This window comes from Strix aluco, chromosome 21 (assembly GCF_031877795.1).
Source record: "Strix aluco isolate bStrAlu1 chromosome 21, bStrAlu1.hap1, whole genome shotgun sequence".
In the NCBI taxonomy this organism is placed as follows: domain Eukaryota; kingdom Metazoa; phylum Chordata; class Aves; order Strigiformes; family Strigidae; genus Strix; species Strix aluco.
The window spans coordinates 12460512-12476011 of record NC_133951.1 but is presented as its reverse complement, the minus strand read 5'-3'; the positions used below and the strand labels follow the sequence as shown (position 1 = coordinate 12476011).

Genomic DNA, 15500 nt, shown 5'->3' with positions numbered 1-15500 from the left:
GATCACAGAGGTATCCTGAGTCAACTGCAGACAGCCAAAGCTCCCTTGCCTAAGGTGTAAACAGAGAAAATACCAACTTTTGATCTGCTTCTACCTTTCCAGCAAAAGTGAAGGCAGTGCAAGTACCAACAAGGGAAACAGAAAAAAAAAAGATGATTTGCTGGTCTGTCTTTCATTCCGTGTGCATGCAAAGGGCTCACACAGAATTACAGGAGTAAAGATGGAAATGCTTTGGTGAAAGGTAGACATTCATCCTTCCTGGGAGCTAACAGCCACTGCACCATTTAAGAATATTAAAAGACTTGAAAAATACAGCTAAAGCAGTATTATTTCTCTGGGTAATCTCTCCGCCCCAGGGTGAGATTCATCCCTGTTCGTAAAGATCCTGTGGTATTAAACTGTAGCAATCTATCCTTTCCTGTTAACAGCCTATTATATATCCATTAAATGAAACTCCAGTAATGATTTCAGTGGAAGCAGTATCTTGGAGTCTATTAGTCTTGGGCAACGCTAGCAACTAGATCTTTCTCAAAGCCAAATAATCAAGAAATTTCTTAGGTAGTGACCTCAAAGTGCTCTGGTTTGGTTTGTCTTTTATTTACAGCTGAGCATTGGTATTTGCAGGCTGGAACAGTGGGCTCCCGAGGCAGGGGTAGGAGGTTTGGGGAGCACAGCAGCTCTGTCCCTGCTGTTCATGGGCTCCAAGCTGGGATCAAACACAGGCATAGCCATGAGGCACCTTGCATGCCGTGTAATGCAAAATAATTAATGAGTTAATTTGCATATCAAATAGAGTTTATGCACAGCAAGATATTTTGCCTTTAAAAAAAAAAAAAAAGCGTAAGTAAAATATCAATCCTGGAAAGCAAGAGCCTGTGGTTTCCTACCTGCTGCAGCAGGGAAGGGCTCCCCAAGGAGCCAACATGAAGCAGGAGGGAGCAGGGTTTACCTGGGGGGATCCTGGTTACAAGGAATAACCAGAGTAAGACCAAGTTTGGGCATATGAGACCTAATACCGCGTTTTGCCCTTGGTTCCTGAGTTACCCTGAAATCTGCTATAGTTGGGAGGTGGAGAGAGGAGGGTATCCAACAGGGACAGGAGATCTGCGCTGCAGCTCGTGAGGCCCTTTTACACAGCTTCCCAACCAGAGGATTCAGTAGCTGCTTCACAATTTGATGTATATGTCATTTGTATGAGTTTCAAAGTAGATTTTTTTCATAAAATCTGTTTCCAGTATCTATGGGTTGAAATCCAAGACAGTAAGGAAGGAAAAGGCAAGAGGAGTACTTTTTCTTTTGTAAAAAATAATATGAAATGTATATATTGCTGAAACAGCTGTGAGTGTAGCCCCTTCCTGTCCTGCCCACCCAAAACTATAAAATGCATCAGGTTGTGTATAACCACCTGGATTCTCAAACAAGCTGTAAATGTTGGTGTTAGATTAAGGACTGTACTTTAGAGAAAGCTTTGGAAGGAGCAAAAAAAAAAAAATTTTTTCAAGACTCATATTTCATTTTTATATTTTTGGACTTCCTATAATTTTCATTGCTTTCACTTTTCTGTCCTGTCCCCAGACACTGACAAACCGGTGGAAACATCTCTGCAATCTGCAGGAGAGGACAAAGCAAAGGCAATGAATGCATCATGGTAAAACCAGGGAAAGACTTCAGGTGGCCGTGAGGGTTATAAATGATGTTAACTCCTTACAAAAGAAAGTCTACCCGAGGCACAAGAAGGATTTAGCTATGGATTTCGGTTCCATCTGGAGAGCTGCCAAAGCACGGAGCAGCCTGCTGTGGGTCATGGTGCGATGCAGCAGCCAGTGTTACCGTGTCGGCCGCCGACGCTCATGCTGGATGTGATACCAACGGTTCATGTGATGTCACTGGTGCTCCCCTGGCAGCACATGCTGCCGGACAGTGTTCCTTCCCCTTCTCCTAACAGCAAAAGTACAGGATTGCCGTGAGCAGTGACATACTGCTGTCGCTTCCCACCTCTCAGCGGCCGTTGTTCCCATGTAGCTGCTCGATTCACAAAGACCTGTTCCTGTTCCCTCACCCGAAACTTTGAAATTTTCATCTGAGACTTCACCAAGTGACTCCACAATTGTTCAGATGGTTTCACTCATCCTCTTAATTTCTGTGAAATGCCGTCGCAGTTATAGGGGGGTGGTGATCACAGTTTGGTTTTCCTTGGTGGGTGTGGGAGTGCTGCAGGACTCCTACTGCTCTTTGGCTTCCCCGTGAGGACACATGGCTTTTGTGTTTGCAGCATCAGCAGTCCTGGTCTCACTTCCATCGTGGCTTCTGAGCTGTGACCAGGGCTAAAGACTGCCAATTTGTTGAATTTAGATGAAAGTTTGCAAGTGCTTCCAGATCCTACCTGTCTGGAAGCTGATGGGGGGGGGGGGTGTGATCTGAGTACAGGTGAAACAGCCGAACCTTGCACACCAAAGAGCAAATGGAGAGAGAAGCAAAAACCAGTCTGAAAAATAACGCTTTGCAAACTCCCCCCACCCCCCTTCTATCTCCCATAGGTTTACCAAAGTCCAGCTTCTTACACGGCTGCCCTGAGGGGTGCAAGAAGCCGTGGGGACCCCATAAGTGCACTGAACCCCCTTACAAAGCTGGCAGGCTGTTCCCCAAAGAGCTGACAAGCCCATCACACGGGGATAAATGAGCTAATCCAGACAGGGTGGGTGTTGAATCCCAGGGAGCATGTCTCATCCAAAACCTTCACTGTAGGGTGATCTCCACCTGCCGGGAATCCAGAACCATGAAACAGGCTCCCCTGAAGTCACGAATTGTTTAAACATTTTGAAAGAATGGACATTTCTTTAAACATTATTATACATTTTTGCACACCAACAAAACCTGCGGTCAGCCTGAGCTTGGCACATCAGCAGAGTCAACCAAGCACTGCTAGTTTGAGGAGAAAACTGGGAAAACAGGAAACAGTTGGTGCATGCAGCTTCCTCTAATGCACCTTCCTGTGCTGTCTGCGGAGGGCACATGCACCCAGCGAGCCTCAAAGCAGCGTTGCCTCTATCCTGCTGTTGCTGGCACGCCAACACCCATCTTCTGGGGCATACTACTCATTCGTCTAGGTTTGAGTAGCATATCCTTGCAGCCTGCAGCACAGGCTTGATGCTTGCTAGATGCATCCAGCTGCTACAGGAAGGAGAAGAGTTTAGCTAATACCTTGCTAGCTACCAAAATACGCCGACTCTGTTTTGTTGCTATATTTATCCTGTCTCCACCCAACCGGACCAGTGGCCAGCAAGAGAAGGGAAAGGCACTGACAGGAGAGGGTGCTAACGATTTAGGCAATAGGAGTGAGCCAGGCGGGATATGCAGATAGTGGCCCCCCGACCTGCTGCCCCTGCAGCAGACATCAAAGCCAGGGTCTGATCAGTGAGCAGCTCTCACAGAGGACGCTCTTCAGTAGGGAGAATAAGCAGATCCAGGCTGTGACAGCTAATCTATATCTCTAAATCCAGCCCTGTAATTATTAGTGTAAGCTTTCCAAGAGACCATTAGATTTGAAAAGTAATTTTGAATTTATAAATGGAGTCCTTCTATATAGGGTCAGGGCTGCATCCAAGGCATCATTTAATAGCATTACAGACTGATAAAAAAGTTTGAAAAATCAGCAGAGGGGTCAAAACTGCATTGAAATGCTTCACAGCCGTCCTCAGCTGTTGCAGCGTGTTTGATTCCGGTTAGCTCAGCAGTTTTGAGCTGAGTCACACTTGTGCAGCCTCAGTATCTGCCCTGGAGGCCACACAGCAACGGCAGGAAAGGAGATTTCCAACGCAGACAAATAAGGGCATCGAGTCTTTTCGGTTACTCGAGGCCCATCCCTGTTACGCTTCCCCGTCCCGTTACCCAGCTCCACGCCTGGGACATCAGGCTCAGGACTCCAGACAAATGAGGCATGTATGAAGATTACAGAGACCGTGTTTGGAATGGAGCCGAGCTGAGGAGCATCGTTTCAGTAAGGGGATGTTCCAGGCAGGCATGAAACATGGGGATTTGAAGATGAATTTCCTGCTTAATTTTTTTAATCCCTTTCCAAATCTTTCAATGTGCTTGCCTCTGCTCTGTGTTTTCATACCCCCCTCTCTGCCCTGCTTTGTAGTTTACGCAGACGTTGAGCTTTTTTTCCATTTCATATGACTTGTCGCTGATGATCTGGAGCTCTGCAGATCCAGGTATGACCTTAAGAAAGTCTCTCTGGGGCAGATCTTCCTTTGGTGCAAGTCGCCTTACACTGCACCGGTGTTTGTGTTCCCATCTGGGAAATAATGATGGTATCACCTTTCCTCCTGCCTTTTGTCAAGGGACAGAACGACCTGTCCCTCCCTAAAGTGCTTCAGCCGACTGTGCTCAGACAGCCATAAACACAGCTATAGAATAACCTCCAGACCCATCTCCCCACTCCATTTACATACATGCTGCACACACGAGTTCATTCTCAATTTTTTTTTATTTATTTAGAAATAATAAAATAAGACATAATATATAAAAATCTGTACAATCCACAATTTGTGCAGTACATTAGGAAGACTTTGATACAAAAAGGCTGCAAACAGGAAAATAGTAATGGACAACTGTCAGATGCCTAGATTGTTCACCTTACAATAGCTGCAGGCCAAAAGTCATTACAAATTCAGTTTCTCGTTGGCTGTGGGATGGCAACTATGCAGCACCCTTCTACCTTACAATGGTCGCGAGCAGCCATAATTTAAAGACATTACAGTACTTCTCAGTTTTACCTTGTAATCCATTATGAAAAAGGAGACCTAAGAGAACAAATAAAATATCTGGACCCTTTGTCTTTTCCGAGAAGAGCAAGTGCTAAACTAACAACACAGAAGTTTATCGTGGCTGGGAGAGCGTATCGTTAACCACAGCTAATAAGTAATGATTTCTACCCTTGCTACTTAACCAAGGACAGCTCGCACGGAAGAGACAGAGGAAAGAAGAGATCCATTCCCACCTGCCTCGGAAATGCTTTTTGTCACTGTACGTAGTATTATGGTTTAGACAATGTGTCTCGTTCAAGTATTTTCAGGGAAGGGCAGAAATAACATATTCCCCCCCAGACCCTAAGCGAAATACAGTATAAACCTTCTGTGCGAGCCAGTTGAGCCAACTTTAACCTTGATAAAGAGGCTGAACCAAGGCTGTTGGAGTCTGCGGGTAGAGCTCAGTCAGTTTAAAGGGCCCCTAATTAAGCATCAGCTTGGCCCAGGATCATCGGGAACTGAAGAAACGCTGTCAGTCACTGTGTAGTCCTTAAAAATAACATTTTAAAAAACGACTAACCCAATTTGCTGCTGTAGAAGTGTGCTACAAGAGTCTGTCCTATACCGGGCTTACCAGGGCGTATTGAGAAATACAGAAATGCTGGACAAGGGGGAAGGGTACCATGGAGTGTACATTGTAGGTCTCTTTCTAGCAGCTTCCCAGAGCCAGAGGCTGAGTGCAATTCTGCAATGTAAGATTCAATCGGCAAAGACAAAGGGTTATTAAAAAAAAAAAAGACAAAGAATGCAGCAGAGAGTGTAATGGATTACCTCAATGCACACCCTTGACAAGACTAGCACTCGGAAAGCTGGTAACTTTTAAAAATGCCAGTAACTAGAACATGTTTTCAAATTAAAAGTCCATGCTTAAAAATAAATAAAGAGAAGTTCATAGCATTAGGAATCCTATAAGGCTTGCAAGTATTTGCTAAAAATCATGCTAACCGGTAGCATCTAGGTACTAGCTAGCCGAGACTGCCGAGCAGAATTTATACTTTTTGTGGCCTTTTCTTTTTCTTCTTCTTCTTGTCCTCCTTTACAGACTTCTATTTACATTTGGCTTTAAATATGAAAATACTTGATAAACTTTATAAAATGTACATTTTAAAAATATTTCTGAAAAACTGACTTGAAAAACAAAACAAAACAAAACAAAAAAAACCCCAAAACCTCTGCACCAGAAATGTTAAGGGGGAGGGGATTTTTTTTTTTTTTCTTTAATTTCTTTTGCTTTAAAGAAACAAGCTGAATCCTGCGTTTCCCATCCCCTGTCTCTCATCCCTCCCTCAAATACCTCAAGTATCATTTAGTGGGAGCACTGTGCACCTGGGGGATGCTGACCTGGAGAACGGGTCCCCTTTCTCCTGGTCAGCGTCCCTTTTCCATCCCTTCCCCATTGCATTTTCATGCACCATCTGTTCCACTGAATACTCTTTGGTTTAGTTTTTTTCCAAGTATATCACAATAGCAGCACTAGCAGCACTCAGTTGTCTTCACTACTGTTGACCCAGGAACTGCAATCAAATCACCCTTATATGTTCAGCCTTTCCTTTCCTTTACATCCCCCCACCCCAGTAACAGCCTTAGAACTTGCACTTAATCATCTGCCCTCTCTAGTAGCCAAATCTATGTTTACAATGTCGAATTTCCACAGTTTCGAACCCACCCACTGTAGATACCATCTTATCAGAAACCATTTCATTGCAGGCATTTCTTTCAGGCAGGGCTGGAAGGGGCCAGAGGCCTTCACAGATATCCGTTTGCAGAAGACATTAGACCTAGAACAAGCTGTTTTTTAATGGCATACAGTGATCCAATACTGCAAGAGTTGACTAGGATTATTGTCCCCACCACCACCCCTCTCCACCTGCTCCGCGGGGGGCAGGCGTGAAGTGCAGGTTCGCTGTCTCCTTGATCTTAGAGGCACAGAGAATTTAAAGCCTTCTGGGTGAAGGAGCCAAAATACCGCTAGAGCCAGAGCTTCACTGAAGGTCACAAAATCTGCTCAGAGCTCGGTGACACGTCTCATCCACTGACCACTCGGTTGGTGTTTGCTCGGGAGAGGCAGGAGATGGATCTCGCTTTGCAGCCTCACCCTCCCCGGATGAGCTGGAAAACACACTTTCTGACACCCTTGCCCTGCTGAAGAGAAGCATTTTTTACAAAATGCTAGAATCCCTGTGCCATTCCCAAGTGCTGTGTCATAAAAGTTGTTTTCTCTTCCTCTCCACTACCCTCTCCCTTCCTCTTCAAAACCTCTTCCCGGGGATTTATCTATCGCTCGGCTCATCTGTGCCAGCTCCGGCAGTGCGAGCCTCTACCATCGATCAGCAGCTTCGCACGTCCCTGGCGTGGTTTAAGGGGTGACACAACGGCAGCCGAGGGGGGCTCGGGTCGGACGCCTGCAGCACACGGAGGACGGCTCAGTTTTCAGGAGGCTGGGTCAGCGCTGAGGTCTAGCGCCGGTTTGGGAATGTGTGCACTAGCACTTGACCTTCTGCTGCAGCCCGGCTCGGCAAGCGACCGGGGAGGACAGATGTTGGCTCGTTTGCTTTCCCCCAGCTGCCTTTCTCCGTACAAGAAAGGAAGGGAATTTATTTCCCCATAGAAGAGCAGGGGGGAAAGGGGAGGAGTCCTAGCTCACTTTAGATCTGAGTCTTAAGCTTTCAGAATAAGGTGCAAAATAAAGGTCTTGAAAAGAAAAGAAAAAAAAAAATCAAAACAAAAAAAAAGTGTCTGAGGTTTGAAATTTTTTTTGTTTAAAGCAGCCTGTTCATTTTTTTCTTCCTTTTTTTTTTTTCTTTTTTTTTTTTTTTTTTTTAAATAAACTCCACTGTGCAAAACTGTGCATTTTCTTTGGTATCCATTTAGGTAGTTTTAACTTAGTACTTTTTTCTATGTATATATATATATATTTTATTTCATTTTTCCTTTAGACAGAGAATTAAATTCTCCCCCCAAAAATCATAATTTTGCTGGAGGCTACTGATTGGCCTGATATTACATAATGCCCCTTATGTAATTGGAAAGAGAGAAATTGATTCTAGCTATCAAACTACTGGCCTCAAAAGGAGTTTAGACTTTCTGGCAACATTAGCCTCTCTGAAGTGATCATGAGCTTTTCAACCCAAAAAGTTCAACACTGTCTTTTTTTTTTTTTTTTTAAATTACACAAGAGAAAATAAAAACTACACTGCAACAAAAATAACCATTTCTGTTCATGTAGTTAGCAGCAGCTTTTTAAAAAATAATTATAATAATAATAATAAGGCAGATTCTTGCCTTTGTTATGCCATTAAAAACATTCTTGTTCCCTAGAGAGAAGCATTCTGGAAAAAGTTGAAAAAAAATAATAATAACCCAACCAAAGCTTGCCTGCAAGTTCAAGTTTTGTAAAAAAATATATACATAATTTATTCTACAACATTATGTGCCTTCTGTTCATACTTAGACATGTTTAGTGCTTTGTGTTTAGAGTTCATTTTCTGTCGTCCCTCCTCTGAGGACAGCCCTAAAACCAGCCTGGGTTTCTCAGGTCTGCTTGCCTTCACACCACTCTTCAACAGTACCGTTGTCTGAAAACTGTTCTGGGCCAACTTCTCAGGTCAACGTGCCTTTGACCGATAGATGTAATTTTTTTTTTTCCTTTCAACCAAAAGAGAGAGGAAGAGTTTGCCAGTCATATTTCCGACTCCCGCCGTAGCGGCCGTGGCTCTAGAGGCACCCCTGCTTGGTTGTGGTGGTCCATGTCCGGGTGGGTGTCTGTGCTCATGCTCTCAGGCACCCCAGTGTCAATCTCATCCTCCTCTTTGCTGGTGAGGGCCACTTCGTTCTCGTAGCAAAAGGAGTTTGCGTTCGAGAGAATGTATTTCTTTTCTGCTAAGTCTCTGGCACTACAGATGGGTGTGTTGGGCACTTCGTATGTTTTGTGGAACCTCGAGTAGTCCACTTTGTAGTAGTTTTTCTCTTCAAAGAGTACGGGCTCGTAGCGGTGGCCCCAGAGGATTTCATTTGCCAGATATGAGCTACGGCACTGGGTAGTCATGGCAGTAGCTTCCACCATGCCCTCTAATATTACTACAATTTCAAAGTCAGCATTGTCCATGTCTTGTTTGCTCAAGTCATACAAAGGACTGTCTTCATCTATTTCATGTACTATTGTAATTGGGGAGACCAGGAATATACGGTCTATCCCGCTGTCAAACCCTACATTGATGTCTATTTGATCCAAGGGGATGTACTCCCCTTCTGACGTGATCCTGGATTTGAGGAGCTGTGCTCGCACGTGTGCCTCCACCAAGTGGCTTTTCCTCAGGTTTCCAACACGCCACATCAGGCACAGTTTTCCGTCTCTCATGGCCACCACAGCATTGTGGCTGAAGACCAGAGTTTCATTTCTCTTTTTTGGCTTAGCCATCTTTGCCATGACAGCACCAATGATGAAGGCATCAATGATGCAGCCTACTATAGACTGGAAAACCACCATGAAAACTGCAATGGGGCACTCATCTGTGACACACCTGAAGCCATAGCCGATCGTGGTCTGGGTCTCAATGGAGAACAGAAAGGCTGCGGTGAAGCTGCTCACTTGAGAGACACAAGGTTTGCTATTTTCTTGATTCTCCAGATCCCCATGCAACAGTGCAATCAACCAAAACACACAGCCAAAAAAAAGCCAGGAGAGGATGAAAGTCAGGCAGAAGATAACTAGCATCCACCTCCAGCGGATGTCCACGCAAGTGGTGAAGATGTCTGCCAGGTATCGCTGTCCTTTCTCACCCACGTTAATGAACTGGACGTTGCAGTGGCCATCTTTTTTGACAAAGCGGCTCCTGCATTGCTGCCTGGTATGTACCTTACTCTTTCCATTCCCAAAGCCGTTGGCAACGGCCATGGTTGCCAGCTTCATGCCGTCCTCTTCCGAAGACACAATGCTGTAGCGGTTGGTTCGCACGCTGCCCATCACTACTGCTGTGGACTGAGGTGCTTCTGCTTTAGAAAACAGTCTAAGTTTCTGCAAAACCCTTTGGAGAAACAGTTTTGAAAGTTCTAGAGGAACACACACACACAGAAAAACTGGGGAGAGGCTGGAGTCCCCAAGAGCCCTTGGATCAACCAAGGACAGTCTTCTGGCATGCAGAGTTAGCTTAACAAGTAACCGTCATAGAGAGGGCATGGTCTGCAAGAGAAAGAGAAATGTCGTATTAGATCTTGGAGGAAAAGGATAAGGAATCAAACCTGAAAGAATCAAGTAAAATTACTCCTGTGGACCTGAGGAAGTTTCCTTATTCTTAATGACAGCATTTTCTGGAACGCACAATGTGCGCGGTTGGGTGTTGACAGAAGTGACATCATTACTACAAAGAAGGCATCGCTCTTCCTGAGTGAAAGCACTGAAAACACCAGTCTCTAAGCAATATTCACATTAAAAGCTGGACATGCAAAGAATCTATCTACTATTTACAACTGTGCTTTCTGTTTATTTTGAAACAAACGATTAGTGTTAACATCCATCTGTTTAAATATAAATACTGAAGCAGTTTTTTAGTGACATACAATGGATGTATGGATCCTGGACTGGTTTACCTACGACAAACAAGGGAGTGTGCAAAAGGGAAGATGACGTGTACCGAGAAAAGCATTAAACTTGGAAAATGCAAATATCAGTGATTTCCATGAAATTACACCACATGTAGCTTTTTTGCTTTTTAATCAAGCTAAAAAAAAAAAAAGGAGCTGTGTATTCTCTGCAAATGGCAGGAATAAGGGCTGCATTAGTTCTTCTCTAACTCCATAAACTCAACGGAATCTGTTTTTGCACTCACATTAGGCTTAAGTCATGTGAAGCAAACTAAACTGTGGAACGACCCTCATCCGCCTCTGCTAATGCAACTAGCAAAAGGCTACGATGGAGTAGGACTGGCGACTGTCTTCGTTAACACCTTTGGTAGCAAGTACCAGCACCTTCCCCTCGGGAGCCTGAAGCAGCCAGTTCCATCTCCAACAGGTAACAGTTCCGAGTGTCCCGTGGGTCTTAAATGTCAGCAATTAAGACTCAGCAGAGAGGCTACAAAACCTTCTTCCTGAGGGTAGAAGCCACCAAACTTGTTTCAGGGAGGTCTGGCTTAGACCCAGGTTTAGCTTTTAACAAGTGCGTCATCCATTAAGTCATGTACTGTATATCAGGAAATGTAATTGAAATACTGCAGAGGAGAAGAGATGCATTAATGCAACTGCTTCATCCACACATGCGCCCCATGGAGGAAATAAAACTAAAACCGAGCGATGAGGAATGTCTGCTGTTCATTTGTCATAGGAGACTTCAGTACTGTTTACAGTAGCAAGGGAATAAATCACGATGCTCTTTGTAAATCAGTATTATCAAAACTCATCCAAGTTTGTCCGAAACCCAGCAAAACTGCAGCCACCAAGGAGCACGACCTCTGCCCACAAAGTGGCTTCAGTCCTCTGCGGCTCTTCCTCTGATTCATATCTGACAACAGCTGTAGATAAGAGTTTATCTCCTTCCCAAAAAGCAGCCCCTGAAGCCCTGCAGGGGTGTTCCAAAAACTTGAGGGATTTCAAACAGTTTCTCAGCCCTCCCACATCCTTCAACCACATTACAAGGGCTTTAGATCAGCAAACACTTGTTAGGAAAAGAGCAGGTGACAAACAGAAAACAACACTGCGCTCGCAGTTGCACACAGGATGGTTTTGCCTCTAGAATCTCTTTAGGATTTACTTTTACCTTCTCTTTTTTTTCCCCTCACTTCTGTTTGTTGTGCAAGAATGCGTCCCAACGCCTACTTGCCGAGATTAGTCATCTGTGACTTCAGCGGTGTACAAGCCATTTTGGCAGCTTTTGATGGGTTCAGCAATGCCCGGTTTTGAGGACGGCTCTCAGCACTGTAGGCTCACAATATAGCTGACCTCTTACTTACCTGACTGTCTTGCCTACACTGTGTAAAGATTCACTTTCCCCCCACCTCACACCTTTTTGATCATGGGATTTCTCATGCCCATCAGGATATCATTCTCAAAAATACAAAGGAATTTTTTAATGTTCACCTAAATTATTTTGGGGGGCTGAATAATACTTTTATTAGAAACCTGAATACAGAGGGAAAGTGAAATTACTGTTAATACATTCCTCACAAAAAACTTCTTGAAAAACCATCGCATTGGTCTGCAAATCAATCACTTCTATAAACCACATCCTATAATCACAGTCATGTTCAACTTCCACATTCAAAGTCCGTTTTGTTCCAAGCTGATGGAAACACACAACCTAGGAAACAGTTTATTTTTAAGTCTTTTTTTTTTTTTTTTTTTGTTGTTGTTTTCTTTCCTGCATTGTCTCTTGGATTTTAGAGGAAAACTTATGGTGGAGGGAAAGATAAGCTGTAAAGTCACAAGTGTCTGAATATGCAGCTCCCCCCACAAAAGTCTTGACCTGAGGACATTTGTTTGAATTCCACAAATCACTGAAATCTTAACGCCAGCCTCCTGCAGCGAGCTGGCTGCATGTAGGGGTTTGGAACCCGAATTAGGTATCATCCATTGTCATATTCCTCCTCTGCATGGCCGAGCACCTTCTACCTACTGTACCTCGCACAGCATTTCTCCTTCCCAGCCGCACCGCTGTCCATGCTCTGCCCTTGGGAGCCGACCTGCACCGGTCTGGCTCTAACGATCCTTAAACTTGAGGGCAGCCTGTGGCCCCTTTACAGACTGCTTGAAGTTTATACAATGAAGCCCTGGCATGCTCCACCGCAGCAGAGTTGTCTTCTTTCTTTTACAGCACAACTTGCCTCTCTCCCTCGCAAGTGCTTGGCGTGGGGAGGATGCCGGGAGGGGAGCACGACCAGCACCGCGCGCAGGGACCAGCCAGTGCAACACAGCACGTCCAATCTTGCTCCCGCTCGTAGCGGCTCAGGCCCTGTAAAACGCCTGGTAGAGCCACTGGCTGCCTGATCACCCACCTCATCAGCCTTCACCCTGACTTCCACAGCTACTTGCAGCAGAGGTTCCCCCCAAAATCCCAGAAACAATCCAACTAGCATGAAAATCTATATTGTACTTCTGATTTTGCTAATCCACCTGCTGCTCAAAGGCAAAGCAAGTTTGCTGCCTTCCACCCCACCCCATTATCAGTTGTTGGTGGCACTGGAGATGCCAAGCTAGTGTGGGACCAGCCCTGCAATCCTCACCAGACAAAAGAAGCCAACCCAGCACCCACGAACCAACACAAACTGTTGTATAATTGGGCCCAACGCACTGCAGCTGTACACACACACAGAGCTGTAAATTCACTCATCACTAGGTGTGTTATTATTATTATTAATTCGGGCTACCTTTCCTCCTGGAAGAGAATACAAGACTAGAGCAACGCAGCTTGTAATTACCAGCACTGGCACCGACGCAGCATTACTGGGAAGGGATGAGATGGGATGGGAGAGCCCTGGGCTTGCTCTGCTGCAAGGGGATGCTTGGAGGAGCCGAGAAAAACGGGGCTGTGCTGCATCTGCAGCATTTCTGAACCAACATTTGTGGAAATGCCACGATGAGGAGCCCAAACCCTCATTTTCCCCTTAGCAAGCATCCCCCTGGAGATCTCCCCCCAGGAGAGCCGTTCATATCCCCCGTCTAAACTCTGCACCGAGCAGCTCGAAGGGAATTTGCGCAGAAGGTTTAATACTGAGCAAAAACTCTGAAGTGCAGAAAGAGCAGGGGGGTAGAGAGGAGCACTAATGAGCGTTTGGAGCAGTTATTCCCAGGCTGACGCCACACAGCCCTGCAGAGCGAGCCGGGCACATGTTGCTAAGAGAGCACCAGCACTACCTTAGCCGAGCGCCTTCCCCTCCTGCCCTCGGTAAACAGAACAAAGGAGCTACTGGCCCCAGCGAAGCCTGTTCCCACAGTCCCCGCTCCCTCGCTGCTGGGTACAGCCACCCCCATAACCTTTCCCCAGACCTCCGCATTACTTAAGTCATTCCCCAGGGCTTCTCCGCTGGTTTGGGTAGGACTCAAGTTACATAAAGTGGCGAGCTGCCTTCAGGAGAAGGATCTGTCCTTCATGATCAGGCAGGGGGGGAAGAAAAAAAATAAATAAAAAAAAAAGAGCAGATGATGTAGGGAAATGGGTGTGAAGAAATAGGAGAAAGGAAAGGACAAGTGGCGTTTGCATCTGCTGTCCTGCAAAGGAGACGGGTTCAGGATATTTCTAGCTGATGACAAAACAACTACAACTGAAATAGTCATCACCAGGGGGTGTACTTGATGCACCGGCTGTGAGGATGGAAAAGCAAACAAGTGTAAAGGTAAGGCTGGAGCACAGAAACAAGTGCCGGCTGCCTGCGGGGTGGGAAGGTGGCACCGAGGTGGCAGAGGACAGGGACGAGGTGGGAGAGGACAGGGACGAGGGGCCTGGCTCAGCCCGGCCACCCGCACACGCACCTGCGGGTCCCCCGGCCCCAGGGAGGTGACAAAGCCGTCACTGAACCCCCGCTAATAAATCTGCCATTTCTTATCAGTATTTTTTCCTTTAACTGTCATGAACTAAGTTGAAACAATACAGCCTCTTCACAGGCTCCCCAGCTGCAATGTTGGTTGTTTTTTTTTTTTCTTTCTTCCTATTTCTTTTCCTGGCAGGATGATTAAAAATAAAGAAAATCCCCCATTTCTATAACGCAAATGAATGAAGTTACAGGTTCATTTCACACCCCTCTAAAACATTTCGGACACTCCTTTCAAAAACACGCATCCGATCTCCGAGACTTGATACTTTTGACCTCTCTCTTGTACAGGAAACAACAGGCGAGAAGAATGGAAAGGGATGGAGCGGTGCTACTGCTGCGACACGGAGTTGTCATGCAAACTTCCAGCCCTTCCCCAGGATAAAATATCTCGGGGCGGAGGGGGGGGAAAGCAGCTGGTGCATGGAAAGTTATGAACATAAACAGATGCTGCAAGCAGATGCTCGAGTGTTCCCGGCATACCTATCTAATTATTTTAGGCACTGAGAATAGCGCGTGGATGGTGCACGAGAAACGCAGGAGTTCCCCCTCCAAACGGCTGCGCCCAAGCCTGCAACACATTCACCGACACGCAAAGCTTCCCCTCGGGAGTTTTCCCCGCAGGGTGCGTGGACCGAGACAGCCACCTACCCCCTGGCAACGGGGGGCAGAGGGGCGGCGGCACTTGGAGGGGACCCGGGCGAGCCCCCGGAGGGGGGAAGCAGCGCTCCTTACCTGCCGGCGGCCTTGCGGGAGGTGCTTGTGGAGTGAGAAGGGTGTAAGATCCAGCGGCTGGGGGCCGCCGCAAGCCAGTCCCGGGGTACCCGCCGCCCCGCTCCCACCGAGCCCCTCAATGAGCCGCGGCCCCGCTGCTGCGGGCGGCCATGGGATGTTTAATAGCGGCCCCGCCGGCCCCGCCCCCCGCGCGGCCCCGCACCAATGGCAGGCGGGGGGCGGGGCCTGGGGGGTGCCCCGCTGGAGGGGGGGGGCCCCGGGGCGGGGGGTCCCCGGGAGGACGGGGGGAAGGGTGAGTTCCACGGACACCCCCCCCCCCCCCCCCCCCCTTTCAACCCGCCCCACCGGCAGCCTCTCGCCGCGGGCACCCAGCACCTGCCGCGGGGGGGGTGTCCGTGTGTGTCCCCCCAACGCTGAAATTGGGTTTTGGGAGACTTCA

The 15500-nt window shown here is 46.7% G+C and overlaps 1 protein-coding gene across 1 annotated transcript; it reads right to left on the bottom strand.

The window, feature by feature from the left end:
* Positions 1-4470: 4470 nt before the first annotated feature.
* KCNJ2 (potassium inwardly rectifying channel subfamily J member 2) lies at positions 4471-15216 on the bottom strand. Its single transcript, XM_074847112.1, has 2 exons — positions 15062-15216; positions 4471-9990 (listed from the first exon to the last, which is right to left on the bottom strand). The coding sequence occupies exon 2, from the start codon at positions 9772-9774 to the stop codon at positions 8491-8493; it is 1284 nt and encodes a 427-aa protein (XP_074703213.1). The 5' UTR covers positions 9775-9990; positions 15062-15216; the 3' UTR covers positions 4471-8490.
* Positions 15217-15500: the final 284 nt, after the last annotated feature.

Excerpts from the sequence above, each read along its gene's own strand:
- KCNJ2 (XM_074847112.1), bottom strand. The coding sequence starts at position 9,774 with ATGGGCAGCGTGCGAACCAACCGCTACAGCATTGTGTCTTCGGAAGAG.